General features: G+C 42.2%; 1 protein-coding gene across 5 annotated transcripts in view; it reads right to left on the bottom strand.

Annotated features, from left to right (window-relative positions):
• Positions 1-14948, bottom strand: part of LOC311056193 (uncharacterized protein) — a 49476-nt gene extending 34528 nt beyond the window's left edge. For all 5 annotated transcript variants that reach the window (XR_014601857.1, XM_084072639.1, XM_084072640.1 and 2 more), the window contains exon 1: positions 14394-14948. Coding sequence is in view for 4 of the 5 variants with exons in the window: in XM_084072639.1 (XP_083928765.1) it covers positions 14394-14777 (384 nt within the window). In the remaining variant the exon portion in view is untranslated. The remainder of the gene's footprint in view (positions 1-14393) is intronic.
• Between the last annotated feature and the right edge of the window lie 123 nt (positions 14949-15071).

The following is a 15071-nucleotide window of genomic DNA, read 5'->3' as shown; positions in this document are numbered from 1 at the left end:
AGATTAACATGCTGTTAGTCTTGACAAGGAACCAAAAGAGGCAACGAGCTGATGCAGCAGAAAAAGGCCCTTTTGGAGGGAGTGAGAGCACAGTATCCTATCACTTCATAGATTCATAGTTTTGAATCTATGAAACGATATGAATTACGATGTTTCTTACAATTCAAGAGGACCGCTCTAAGATGACATTATACGATTGTATCGGGTAGATCGTCCAAGAAATCGAAAACTTGATTTCTTGGACGATTTCTTTTCGGTTTTCAATTTCTTTGACTCTTTTTTTGTACTTTGTTCATTTTGGCAACAGATTTTTTAAATATGTCATATTTTGGATATTTATGTAAGGTTCAACGGGAGTTGTTTTCAGACGTGCTTTATAAATACATTTGATTTCTTTCTTTTTTCGGTCAGGGAGACCAAGCCTTGAAGCATGCTTCCTACATTACAGTTCATGGAGAGAGAGAAAGAGAGAGAGAGAGAGCGAGCGAGAGAAAGAAAGAGGGGGAACAAGAACAAGGCCTGTTGTTATGTGTGGGTGACCTCCCACCCTGCCCTGCTGTCTGTGGGCACACACTCACACTCACACACACACACACTCTCCTGGCCCCCCCCCCCGCTGCGTCTGTTGAATGACACCGCCACAGAACTCCATTCCATTACATATATATACGTCCAAGGGGAATTCATGGCCGAGTGAGTCTGGTCTTGGGGAATGTGTGTGTGTGTGTGTGTGTGTGTGTGTGTGTGTGTGTGTGTGTGTGTGTGTGTGTGTGTGTGTGTGTGTGTGTGTGTGTGTGTGAGAGAGGCAGAAGGGTTGAGTGCTGCTGTGTCGAAGCGAGACTTTCAAACGCAAATACACAAAAAAGTGACAAAACCAAACAGACAGATGCAAAAGCTCACGCACTCACATACACACTCACACACTGACACACACAGGCTTTGTGTCCCAACAATCAATAGACGCAGTGTTCAGTTGCAGCCCCTTAGAATGACTAACCCCCCCCCCCCGACACCACCATGGCTTCAGTGACATCCCCACTGGAAAACACAGTCAAATAGCTTTAACTTAATGTCCCTGAACTATTTTAGCCCGGAGGAGGCAGCAGTTCAAAATGCAAGTGTTGCCACGTCCGCTTATTATAAGCGTCTTTGGGCTTGTTTTCCTGTAAAGTCGCGTATAAATATTGGTAGTTGCGTTTTTTGGGGCTTGTTTCTGAAGTGTAGCTGTTGCTTATTTGGGCTTGTTTCCTAGTGGTGTTTAAACCAGTGGTTCTTTCCATGGCAAGGACACCCCAGTAGCGTCCCCAGGAATTACATTAGGCCATTTTTGCTATATATAATATCCGACGCTCATGTGGCCTAGTCGCTTCTTTTCGGGCTCGTTTTCACAGAGCTGTAGTTGCTTATTTCTCCCACAAAAATCTGGCGACACTGTTCAAATGATTACAGACGGAATCATTCAGAACGGGAGCTGTGCTTTTAGCAGGAAGCGCCCACTTCACTAACTAAACTGAATTACAACATCAGAAAGGTACAGGCTGGTTCTAATTATCATAGAACGGTGTCCAGCGGTGAAAATAATAGCCAATGGCGATCATGCGTTGTTGTTTTTTTTAGCTTGAAGATTGGCAATAGGCTCTATTCACAGCAGCCATATTATGATGAAGACATTCACAGGTGTTACCAATGATACTAATGAAGGCTCTGTTCCATTCTGGTCAAACAGAGTCAGGGTGCTGATATTGTGCATGTTGGCTCACTGGAAACACTCTGTTACACCAGTGGGTCTACAGTTGGGGTCCAGGGACCCTCATGGGCTTCCAAATGGCCCCTTACGGGTGTGTAACTCTGAGAGTGTACAAATGGAATCAAATGGACCCGTAAGGGTCCATTTGTACATTTGTACTTTGCTTGAGTATTTCCAATTTGTCAATACTTTTACTTCTACTCCACTACGTCTCGGATCCAAATATTATACTTTTACTCCACCATAATTATTTGAAAACTTTAGTTACTAATTACTTTGTAGATTTTGATGATCATTACAAAACATACATTAACCACTTCCGCCCTATAAACATTTTGGCCATTTGAAAATAGACGATCTACAAGCTCACAATGCGAAACGCATTGTGAGCTTGTAGATCGGCTATTTTCAAAAGATTCTTATACATTTGAAAACTTGTAAAATGGGACATTCTGCTACCTTTACTTCTGGTACTTCAAGTACATTTTGATACCATTACTTTTGTACTTTTACTCAAGTCAATTTTGAATTCCGGACTTTTACTTGTAATCTATCATTGCAGTATTGATACTTTTACTTAAGTAAAAAAAAAAAAAAGTACTTTTTCCACTGGGTGTTGGTCTAACCTTTACATGACAGGCTACTGTTCAATAACACATCCTCTGCACTGACTCACCACTGGCTAGGCCAACAAGACCAAAACACAGCAGGGTGTCCCCTCCCTGGGGAATAGTAAAGACACCCCCCCACACACACACACACACACACACACACACACACACACACACACACACACACACACACACACACACACACACACACACACACACACACACACACACACACACACACACACACACACACACACACACACACACACACACACACACACTCATACAGTTATCACAGTCAAGGTAGTGCCTTGCACAAGTCGAAGAATTGGCTGTAATAAATATTGTGATTTGCTCAATTGTTTACTCTTTGCGCAGGGGTGGGGGGGGGGGGGCATGTCCGGCCAAAGGCATTTTGGGCACTGAAATAGTGTGTGTGTGTGTGGGTGCCATGTCTGGCCAGCAGTGGTGGAAAAAGTACTCAAATGTTTTACTTAAGTAAAAGTAAAGTATCAATACTGCAATGTAGAAGTGCACACACACACACACACACACACACACACACACACACACACACACACACACACACACACACACACACACACACACACACACACACACACACACACACACACACACACACACACACACACACACACACACACACACACACACACACACACAGTTATCACAGTCAAGGTAGTGCCTTGCACAAGTCGAAGAATTGGCTGTAATAAATATTGTGATTTGCTCAATTGTTTACTCTTTGCGCGGGGGTGGGGGGGGGGGGGGGGGCATGTCCGGCCAAAGGCATTTTGGGCACTGAAATAGTGTGTGTGTGTGGGTGCCATGTCTGGCCAGCACTGGTGGAAAAAGTACTCAAATGTTTTACTTAAGTAAAAGTAAAGTATCAATACTGCAATGTAGAAGTGCTCTGTTACGAGTAAAAGTCCGGAATTCAAAATTGACTTGAGTAAAAGTACAAAAGTATTGGTATCAAAATGTACTTAAAGTACCAAAAGTAAAAGTACTAACATGTTTGAAAATAGCAGATCTACAAGCTCACAACGCGTCGCGATGCGGTGCGTTTGTGAGCTTGTAGATCTGCCATTTTCAAATAGCCTAGGTATGAAATAGATGTATGTTTTATAACGTAATAATGTATATCTGCAAAGTAACTAAAGTTTTCAAATAAATGTAGTGGAGTAAAAGTACAATATTTGCTTCTGAGATGTAGTGGAGTAGAAGTAAAAGTATTGACAATTGGAAATACTCCAGAAAAGTAACAGTACCTCAAAATTGTACTTAAGTACAGTACTTGAGTACATGGACTTTACACTGCTGCTGGCCAGGGGCGTGTGTGTGTGTGTGTGTGTGTGTGTGTGTGTGTGTGTGTGTGTGTGTGTGTGTGTGTGTGTGTGTGTGTGTGTGTGTGTGTGTGTGTGTGTGTGTGTGTGTGTGTGTGTGTGCGCGCGCGTGTGTGGGGGGGGTCATTTGGTCACTGAAAGGTGGGGGGTATAGGAACAGGGACCAGGTCAAAGGGAAATACCCGGTTGATGACAGGTCAGGAAGCAGAGCTTGACCAATCGGTAATCAGCTCAGCGGATTCCATTACACGCCACTGTTAGACGCCTGATAAGACTCACATGGGAGCGGAATGTCTGACACACGCGCACACACACACACACACACACACACACCAGAGAGAACCCTAAAATAGGCTTGGTGATTCACAACTAGCTCATTCCGTTATGGGACAACTGACGATTTAGGATGTACAGTATGAGCCCCCCCCCCCCCCCCCCCCACTACACACAGTGTCAATAGGCTCTATGAACAGCAGCCATATTATGAAGACATTCACAGGTGTTACCAATGATACTAATGAAGGCTCTGTTCCATTCTGGTCAAACAGAGTCAGGGTGCTAATATTGTGCATGTTGGCTCACTGGAAACACTCTGTTACACCAGTGGGTCTACAGTTGGGGTCCAGGGACCCTCATGGGCTTCCAAATGGCCCCTTACAGGTGTGTAACTCTGAGAGTGTACAAATGGAACCAAATGGACCCGTAAGGTTCCATTTGGTCTCAGAGTTATGGGGGTCGTGGAAATCACTGCGCTACACTAAATGGAACAGAGCCTTCATTAGTATCATTGGTAACACCTGGGAAGGAAGTGATAATATGGCTGCTGTGCATAGAGCCTATTTAACTCTGCGAGGGGGTAGAGGTGGAACCTAAATGCTTCTAACATATGGTTCACATGGAGTTTGGAGTTGAAATGGCTTATAATAATAGGAAGGGAGGGGGGCGTGTCCTGATCATGATGAATATAACATTATCTGAATATTGAAATGGGGCGAGTGGTGGAAAAAGTGCTTAACCGTTTTACTTAAGTAAAAGTAGTACAAGTCCGGGATTCAAAATGTACTTGAGTAAAAGTACAAAAGTATTGGTATCAAAATGTACTTAAAGTACCAAAAGTAAACGTACAAAAATGTTTGAAAATAGCAGATCTACAAGCTCACAACGTGTCGCGATGCGACGCGTTGTGAGCTTGTAGATCTGCTATTTTCAAATATCCTAGGTATAAAATAGGGCTAAAGTGGTTAACGTAGGTTTTATAACGTAATCATTTATATCTGTAAGTACCAAATACCTCAAAATTGTACCTAAGTACAGTACTTAAGTAAATGTACTTAGTTACTTTCCACCACTGAATGGGGTGTCACATAAAAGCCAGAGTAGGCGTTTAAAATGACCCCAGAAGCGTTTTAAAGTGAAATACCCCTTTAAATGAGCCCTCATGATTGTACCGTGCGAGCAGTGTTTGCTCTGCCTGTGTACAAAAATACACTTTTCTGCGTCGGGCCCCCAGGCTTCCTCTGTCCCCTTTGAGTTGCTTTTCTCACAGTGGTGGACACTAAGATATAGCACACTATGAGCTTAAAGGGACACTTCACCCAAAAAACACTTTGTTTCAATGGATTAGTCACCCCATGGGGACTTGAATTCATGGATATTTTTAATTTTTTTTGATACTTTTTAAGACAAATTATTGTTTTAGGAATGAGACAAAAAACTAAAAAAATATCCATGAATTCAAGTCTCCATGGGATGACTAATCCATTGAAACAAAGTTTTTTTTGGGTGAAGTGTCCCTTTAAGACAGGCACCCTCTGTGGACAGTTTTAAAAGCACAGCTAAAGACTAATTTCTTCACTCTTACTTTTAGTTGATTTTTTATCTTCTAAATCTGTTGTTATTCATGTCTTTACTGTTTTGCTCGCTGCCTCACTGGCTGTTATGTATTGTTTTAGCCATTATTTTCATGCCATTGTTTTTTTGCCATTGTTTTATTTGTTATGTTTTGTGTTTTTTGCTCTGTAAAGCACTTTGATTTTATGTCATGAAAGGTGCTATATAAATAAAGTTTATTATTAGTGCTTATTATTGCTTATTATTATTAGTGCTTATTATTGCTTATTACTAACTAAAGCACACTTACTCAAGTACTGTACTTAAGTACAATTTTGGCATAACCTTCACTTTACTTGTGTATTTACATTCTTTCAATACTTTATACTTCTACTCCACTACATCTCAGAGGAAAATAATCTGTACTTTTCACTCCACAAAACTTTAGTTACTTTGTAGATTTAGATAATTTATCACAAAACATACAACCAATTCAGCTGCTTTCCTAAACAATTAGCACACTAATTAGAATGATGATGTTCATCATTCTGAACATAATGTCCCTGGCTGTTCTACACACAGCCAAGCAGTTTGAGAGAAATCGCAGACTGAGGCTTTAACCTTCGCAAGCGTTCTGTTTTTATGCAGCACATTATCTGGAACAAACTCCAAGGAAACTGCAGGTCTGATGCAACCCTCACTTCTTTTACATCGAAACTGAAGACTTTTCTGTTGACTGCTGCCTTTTTTTTCTCTTTTCTTCACAGAGCTTTTTGATTCATTTCGTGTGCTGCGCTATAACTTCCTTCTAGTGTTTCTATACGTTATATCTGAGCTTATCCTTATTTTCCATTCTCAGCTTTTTAACCCATTCAATCCGGTAACGCATCTGTGTGTCATTTTAATATTTCTTTGGCTATTCAAAAATAGCAGATAATACATTTTTTGAAAAATCTTGAAAATTTGCAAATAAAAAAAACGCAGTACAAATCGTTGAATACATATACATTTTTTTTTTTTTACTTTTTTTTTAACTCAAATCTTTGCTTCTGGGTGGTCCCTGGAATAAAATATTTTGAGATGTGGGGTCCGCGGGCCAATACGTATCATTTTGGGTGGTCCTTGACATGAAAAAGTTGATATAGCAAACAAAAGTTTTTTTCAAGAAACAACTGTAAGGAAAGGGGGAGGGGGGGGGGGGGTTACACACGTGGAGGGGCTGTGCTCATACGTGTAATCTGAGAGGAGAGGGGCGCACCACCAACACGCTAAGCACACATGTGTCCAAAGGTCACCGAGCCACATTAGGCTCTCTCTCTCTCTCTCTCTCCGCGGGCGAGGGAGTCGGGTACACGGACATGTTTAGGGGTGAAGGGGGGGAGGGGGGATGTGAGGGGGGGCTATATATCTAAAGCGCCGGTAACATGTGAGATGCATATTGTCGCCGTCGGAAACCTCTTATCTCTATATTTAAACTTTTGGAAAGCATCAAAAAGTAGCAGATCTACAAGCTTGTAGATCTGCTACTTTTGAATTTGAATCCTGAAAAGTAACAGTTTTGGACAGAGATGATATAATCATAATGTCACAGGTCTCAGCATATTATATAAACCTGTGATTCTCAACGTGGGCTAGCTCCAGGGACCTCCCCAGGGGTACTGGGGGGAGGGGTTTTGACTCTAGTCAACAAAAAAAAAGTAACATTTGTAATTCAACTCAAATATAATGAAAATAGCAGATCTAAAACACATCACGTCGCTGTGCATCAGTTATTTTCACTATTATTGTTTTTTTTTTTTTTTACTTTTTAAATGTTTACTTTCGAATACTTAACTTTTCATTTTTATGAAAGCATTTGCTTTTTCTCAAATTATTGCGATTAGACGAGTATAGTCTGTCGGATGGACAAATCATATGTCCAAAACTGTAAGGCGTTAATAGGCTCTATTCACAGCAGCCATATTATGAAGAAATGCACAGGTGTTACCTATGATACTAATGAAGGCTCTGTTCCATTCTGGTCAAACAGAGTCAGGGTGCTGATATTGTACATGTTGACTCACTGGAAACACTCTGCTACACCAGTCTAAAGTTGGGGTCCAGGGATCCTCATGGGCTTCCAAATGGCCCCTTGCGGGTGTGTAACTCTGAGAGTGTACAAATGGAACCAAATGGACCCGTAAGGGTCCATTTGGTTCCATTTGTACACTCTCAGAGGGGGTCGCGGAAACCACTGTGCTACACTAAATGGAACAGAGCCTTCATTAGTATCATTGGTAACACCTGTGAAGGAAGTGGTAAGCGATAGTGTGTCGGATGGACAAATCATATGTCCAAAACTGTAAGGCGTTAATTTAAGAAATAAATACTGTTCTGCCCGGCAGCAACGTTATGTAATAATTGTCACAGGTAGGGCTGTCACGATTACACATTTAAGTTGACGATGAATTGTGACTCCAATAATTGTGATAAACGGCTTAATTGTGTGTTTGTTTGGCCATTGAACATTGGAACATAATACTTGTTGCTGTCGGGCAGAAACCAGCTAACTACATTTTTCAGCCTTTTCTTTTCATAAATCAGTGCTATTGAACACCCTTTACGTCTGTGAGTTGGGTTAAAAAAAACATATTGAACCAATGAAAAGTATTAAAAAGCGCTTCTGGTTAGCTGGTTTTGCTGACTCCAGGCCCCACCCCCTTTTGACCTCCAACCTCATTGTGAGCTTGGAGGTCCATTCAGCTGTTCTTATCAATGATGAACAAAACCTCCTAACTCCACTTTTTGTTTAGTTTTTTTTTCATTTCCTGAAAAACGAACATTTTGGACTTCTGCCCGACAGCAGAGATATGAAGCCTTTTAGGCTTCGTAATCAAAAATTGCACACGGCAGATATGACAAATAACTGATATATACAAAGAAATGATTGACATATTTAAAAAATAGCTGTAAAAATAGCAGACATAGCTGATCTACAAGCTTACAACGCGTCAAATCTTTCAACACGGAAATGATTATTATCTCAAATAATTGCAATAGGCTCTATGCACAGCAGCCATATTATCACTTCCTTCACAGGTGTTACCAATGATACTAATGAAGGCTCTGTTCCATTTAGCAAAGTGGTTTCTGGTTCCATTTGTACACTCTCAGAGTTACACACCTGTAAGGGGCCATTTGGAAGCCCATGAGGGTCCCTGGACCCCAACTTTAGACCCACTGGTATAGCAGAGTGTTTCCAGTGAGCCAACATGCACAAAATCAGCACCCTGACTCTGTTTGACCAGAATGGAACAGAGCCGTCATTAGTATCATTGGCAACACCTGTCAATGTCTTCACAATATGGCTGCTGTGCATAGGGTGCATTAAACGATTATGCAATCATTGTCCCAAGCCTGGCACTGGGTAGGGTTGAGTTATTACTTTGTCCGGGCCTGGTTCCCTTGCAGCACGTGGTCCCAACACTCCACAGGTGTTCACAGAAAAGTCACATACAGTGTGCTACTGTATAGCTGCTAGCACCGTACCAGCATGAGGCAGCTGGTCAGCTTATGTAACTAGACTTGAGTGTAATCTCCGAGTACTTCGGAGTTACACGCAGCTCTCCTGTAAAGGAGGCACCCATGGTACAGGAGGGGGTGAAGGAGACTGACATTTTGTTCCCAACAGAGCACACGGGCCGAGGAGCGGAACACTTTGTGTCTCACTTCCACTCCCCAACGCACACATGCAAACACACGCACACGAGTGCGAGTGAGCACACGCGAGAAAAGTGGAGGAGAATGAAGAGAGTGAAGGCATGGAGAGGGTGGGGGGGAAGGGGAGGGAGAGGAAGAGAGAGAGAGTGTGAGAGCTAGAGAGAGACAGTGAGACAGTGAGAAGAGAGAGACAGTGAGAAGAAAGAGAGAGAGACAGACAGTGAAAGAAAGACAGAGGGTGGGAGAGAGACAAGAGACAGAGAGAAACAGAGAGAGGAAGAGAGAGAGAGAGAGACAGAGAGAGAGAGACAGAGAGAGAGAGAGAGAGAGAGAAAGAGCGAGAGAGAGAGAGAAAGAGCGAGAGGAAGAGCGACAGAGAGAGAGAGAGAGAGGAAGAGCAACAGAGAGAAAGAGAGTGTGTGTGTGTGTGTGTGTGTGTGTGTGTGTGTGTGTGTGTGTGTGTGTGTGTGTGTGTGTGTGTGTGGTGAAGGAACTCTCATAGCAACACATGGAATCAGCCCAAACATTCCTCAGCTCCCTGCCTGTGCAGATGTAGCTTGGCTGTGTTAAATCTGACTGCCTGTGCTGTTACAGTTCTCAACACAGCAGCGCTGAATAGAAATCCTAAATCATTATGTAATCATTATGTAACAAACATATTTGGGGTCATTTTATCGTCTACTCAGGCTTTTGTGAACACCCCAGACACTTTTTATGTTGCTTGGTTCAGTATTTAGATATTTGATGTTCATTTTATCAGACACGCCCCCTTCCTATACAAACCCATTGTAACTTCAAACTGTATTTTAACCATGCTAGATTGATCGAAAACACCCGTCCTTGGTTCTGGTGACTGATATTGATATAACACCCCGGTGTGTTTTCAATTACTTAAAGAAAGAAATGTATCTTCTATTTTTTATAAATAAAAACAAATAATAAATAATTGAAAAAACACGGCCCCCTCATGCATTAGAGGGTGAATATCAGTCACAAGAACCAAGAACTGGTGTTTTCAATGAATCTAACATGGTTAAAATACAGTTTGAAGTTACAATGGGTGTCTGATAAAATGAATGTCAAATATCTAAATACTGAACCAAGCAACTTAAAAACTGTCTGGGGTGCTCACAAAAGCCTTAGCAGACGTTAAAATGACCCCAAACATGTTTGAAAGTGAAATATCCCTTTAAGCCCAATTTATACCTTATCCTACGGTTTCATTCGGCAAAAATAGCAGATCCACAAGCTCACAGCGCTGTGAGCTTGTAGATCAGCTTTTTTGTAGGGCACGTGACAACATCGTACGGAGGAGCATACATTCAGCATTACAACGTTATGGGGGAGAAAACTCACAGCAGTCTGAAGTATGCCTACTCCTTATGCCAAGCATACCATAGCATAATGTGTCAGACACACAATCTTTGAAAAGACTTTTAAAAGACCAATGTCTGACAGACTCTCACATGTAAAGACCAAGTGTCATAGACTAATGACACAGACTATACGAGTCGATGACGGAAAATTGACTTTAGATGCGTTCACAGGATGATGGCATTAAAACAAGTGATTGTGCCATTTTCATTTGGTGACTGACTGGGCAATCTGTTTGACTTCCCACAGGGGTCAACGGGCGTCTCAACTGAATCAAACAACTGTTGTGAACAAATGCATGGCGGCCAAGAGAACAGTGGAGGGTCTGTTTCTATACTGTGCTCAGGGTGGCGAAACAAGCTCCTTAATGTGGACTTTTTTGCGCAACAGCGAATTGTAAAAAAACCACACACACTGGAACATACATTACAGATTGTAGCTAAGAGCCCTTTTCATGGCATGGGACCTATTAGGGCAAGTCAAACAAATTAGGCAGCAAATGGAGTCTTCAAGTGCCCACCATAAAAGCGGTTGAGTGCAGTTTTGTTGTTCACTGCGCTCGCAGACTGCTTTGTATAATGATAGGGGACGAGAGATGGCTCAGGGAGGGAGGGTGTGACGAGTCTTTTCTTGCAGGAGGAAGATTTGTTTTTCTTTTCGTTGAGGACAGTCACTCACACGCACAGTAAGCCCTCCTGGCCTGTACAGCACATGGCCAATGGATACATTATCTGACTTGTCTATTGTTCAGAATCGCATTCAATAGGCTCTATGCACAGCAGCCATATTGGGAATGAATTGGGCCCCTTCTTACTTCCTTCACGGGTGTTACCAATGATACTAATTAAGGCTCTGTTCCTTTTAGTGTGGCATAGTGGTTGTCTTATTTTCAAGGACCCCCATAACTCTGACAGTGTACAAATGGAACCAAATGGACCCGTAAGGGTCATAAGGGTCCATTTGGGAACCAAAATGGAGTGTTTCTAGTGAGCCAACATGCACAATATCAGCACCCTGACCAGAATGGAACTGAGCCTTCATTAGTATCATTGGTAACACCTGTGATGGAAGTAAGAAGAGGCCCAATTTCTTTCCAATATGGCTGCTGTGCATAGAGCCTATTATACATGTCTCTCTCTGACCAGTTCATGTACAACACCAGCCAGCCAGCTGGACAATCTGTATTGCTTTCATTATGACAACAGCTGAATCACCGAACCGGTACTATGCTCAAAACCCTTAAGTGTCCATTTGGTTCCTAAACTTTATCAATCACTTGAACGTTGAAGAACCAGCGATCTTCACGGGCGGAAATAACACGGCAAATTGTATTTCGGCGAGTGGCATTCACATGTTCCCAAACCGCTGTCACAGTTGTCACACCCACTTCTATGGGTGGCACTGGCCTTTCAGCTTGTCCCCCCCTCGAGCGGCCGTGTCCATTACAGCCATGTGACACCCATGTCAAGAGACATACGTGTAAATATAGGTTAGGCACCAAATATAGAGAGGTGTTCTGTGCCTTTCTTTGTAGCGAGGCACATACCTCATGTTACAGGCGACATTCTTCGACTCTAGTCCGGGGGCCCCGTTTTAAAAAAAGGGCCCCCGGTTATGCGCTAGAGCTGGAAAAGGTCAGAAAGAAAAAAAAAAAAAAAAAAAAGGTGGCTTGGAAAAGATCAGGTCGAAATGCTAAAGTGACCTTTCAGAGACGACACCGAGTCGAGTCTTGACAGGTGTGCCAGACAGTGAGAAATGCATAGGCAGACGCTATCATGTACCACTTACACAGCAAGTTAAAGTTAAAGTTCAGTTTACACATCAGTATGGGCTCCACAACTTGTTTACCATTATGTGGGGAACTTGGTTTTGACTTTTGACGAAGTGTCAGTGTTGCCAGATTCTGTGAGAGAAACAAGCAACCAGGTCTAGGTCTTTCACATGTACATCAGCTATTTTCAAATAAAATCTTGCAGGGAAATTATAATAAGCAGATATGGCAACCCTGCTGTCCAGGTGCAGGACCAATCAGGATGGACGTCAGATGAAAGATCTGAACACGGCAAATATTGCTCCTTGTTCGGTTTGTTCGATCGCGACAGATATTTAGGAAGAAGATTCGTCCGTGATCTTGATCTTGAAGATCTTTCGCGATCGAAGACGGCGAATCGACAGCAAACAGAACAAGGAGCGTTATTTCCAGTGTGCGGAAATTCCATCAATTGTCTTTGAACTTGGCTTCGAAACCAAGTCTTCACAAGAGCTCCATCGTCCACAGTCAGAATACAACGCTCAACACAACACACGTGTGACTGGCGTGTGAAAAACTACACTATACAACTGCCAATAAGCCTTTGAAAGCAAATAATCTGGACAAACTACATTATTTGAACGTGACTTTCGCGAAAAGAAGTAGCCAGTAATAGCAGTTTAGTGGCACTGCCACTGCTACTACTATGCCAATAAAATAAAAATACATCCATCCCAGTGGTTCTCAAAGTGGGGTTGGGTTTGGGGAACCCTCAGAGGTCCTTCAGGGGGTTCCAAATGGACCTTTAGATGTCTGTAACTCTGAGCTTATACAAATGGGACCAAATGGACCCATACTGAATAAGCTCAGAGTTAAAGGTAGGGTGAGTGATATTTTTTGATTAAAAGGTAAAAGCTCTATATGCTGATAGTAATCATTGCTATAGAGTGTTTGTCTCCCTGTACCTCCAGCTCTTTAATAGAGAGAAAATACATTTTCAGGTAGGTGACAAAATGTCAGCCAATCAGGAAAGAGTACCCATTTATCAGCTTCATTTTAAGAGTTCCAGTTCCAATTTTGTCAGCTCATTTCTTTGTGTCATCACTTCCAATTTCACTTGTTTAATCTGTATCCTGACTGAGCTCTCTCTCTCTCCTGATTGGATAGAATTGGTATCCTGACTTTAAAGGGTATTTTCTGTTTGCCAAAGAGCTGGAGAGACAGGGAGACTCCTGTTACTGAACAAACACTCTATAGCAATGAGTACTATCAGAATATAGAGCCATTTAAAGGGATCCCTGGCTAATAAGGCTTATATGCCTCAATACATTATAATTGCCCTCTATAACAAAAAATAAAAATAAAAACACCTTATTTTAGAAACAGTTAATCTTTTACTCAAGCGGGACAATGCCAAAGTTGATGATGTCACTTGTCCATGTGTGGTACAGTCCTATGGAATGTATGGATTGCATGTGCAAATAAAACATTTTAAAATATTGATTCGATGCTTATATATTAACCTTAGGAAGTATTAAGCTTGTTTCTATTTGCATAATATGCATTCCATAACTTCCATAGGGCTGAACCACACATGGACAAATGACATCATCAACTTGCAACGGGCATTGTCCGGCTTGAGTAAAAAATAAATACAATATTTAAAGGTATTTTTTATTTGACATTTTAAGTAATAGAGGTCAAATATAACGTATTAACCCTTTAAGACCTGGAACGCATCTGTGTCACTTTTAGATTTCATTGGGCTATTCAAAAATAGCAAATGTACTCAAGCTCATAGCGCGGCACTGTGCTATGAGCTTGTAGATCTGCTATTTTTGAAAAATCTTGAAAGAAATGTTTTAGATTTTTTTTCCCCAAAAAAATGTTTGGGATCCTTTTTAACACCTATTTTAACCTAAATTAAAAAGATCACTTACCCTATACCTTTTAAAAAGAGGTTCTTTGAAATAACAGAGCCTTGAGAGAACCACTGATCCATCCATGATCCATACCTCTTTTTCTACAACGGCGATCTCCTCCACCACCACGGGTGCTGCTGCTACTACTTCTGGGACCACCTCTGGGACTGGAACCACCTCTGGGACTGGGACCACCTCGACCACCTCTGGGGCGACAACAACGGGCACAACTTCTGGCTTCTTCTCGACCACTGCTGCGGGCTCAGGGTGATGCTCGTGCTGTACTACTCCCATGGCCATGCCCCGGGACGGGGGGATGATGCCCTCGTAGCCCACCTGGCGCTTGACCTGGACCTCCTCGCCCCCCTCGCCGCCAGCGGCGGCAGCCTGGAGCTTGTTCTTGTAGTAGACGTAGGCGATGTAGCCCGCGACCACCGTGACCACCAAGGCGTGGATGATGTTGTCCAGGTCCAACATTATGGAGATGTGTTTTTTTTTTATTTAGGAAAAAGTAAGAAAATAAAAATTAAAACAAAATGTTTTTTTTTGGTTTTTTTTTTTTAGTTTGCGCTCATGGATTGTGTGTGGTGGGTGGGCTCGATAGTCCGGAGAGTGTGTGTGTGGTGTGTAGCAGTTGTTCAGCCGCAGTGAACTTCACACTGAACCAGCTCGCAGACACACTGCATATGATAAAGAGCCGGTGTTGCCAGGTTTGGTTGTTCCTGCGAGAGAAACGAGCGGTGAAACATAAGCCCGACCAGTTTTTTTTTT

The sequence above is a fragment of the Gymnoscopelus microlampas genome, assembly GCF_963454915.1.
Source record: "Gymnoscopelus microlampas genome assembly, chromosome: 11".
Taxonomy (NCBI): domain Eukaryota; kingdom Metazoa; phylum Chordata; class Actinopteri; order Myctophiformes; family Myctophidae; genus Gymnoscopelus; species Gymnoscopelus microlampas.
This window is presented reverse-complemented; position numbering and strand designations above follow the sequence as displayed.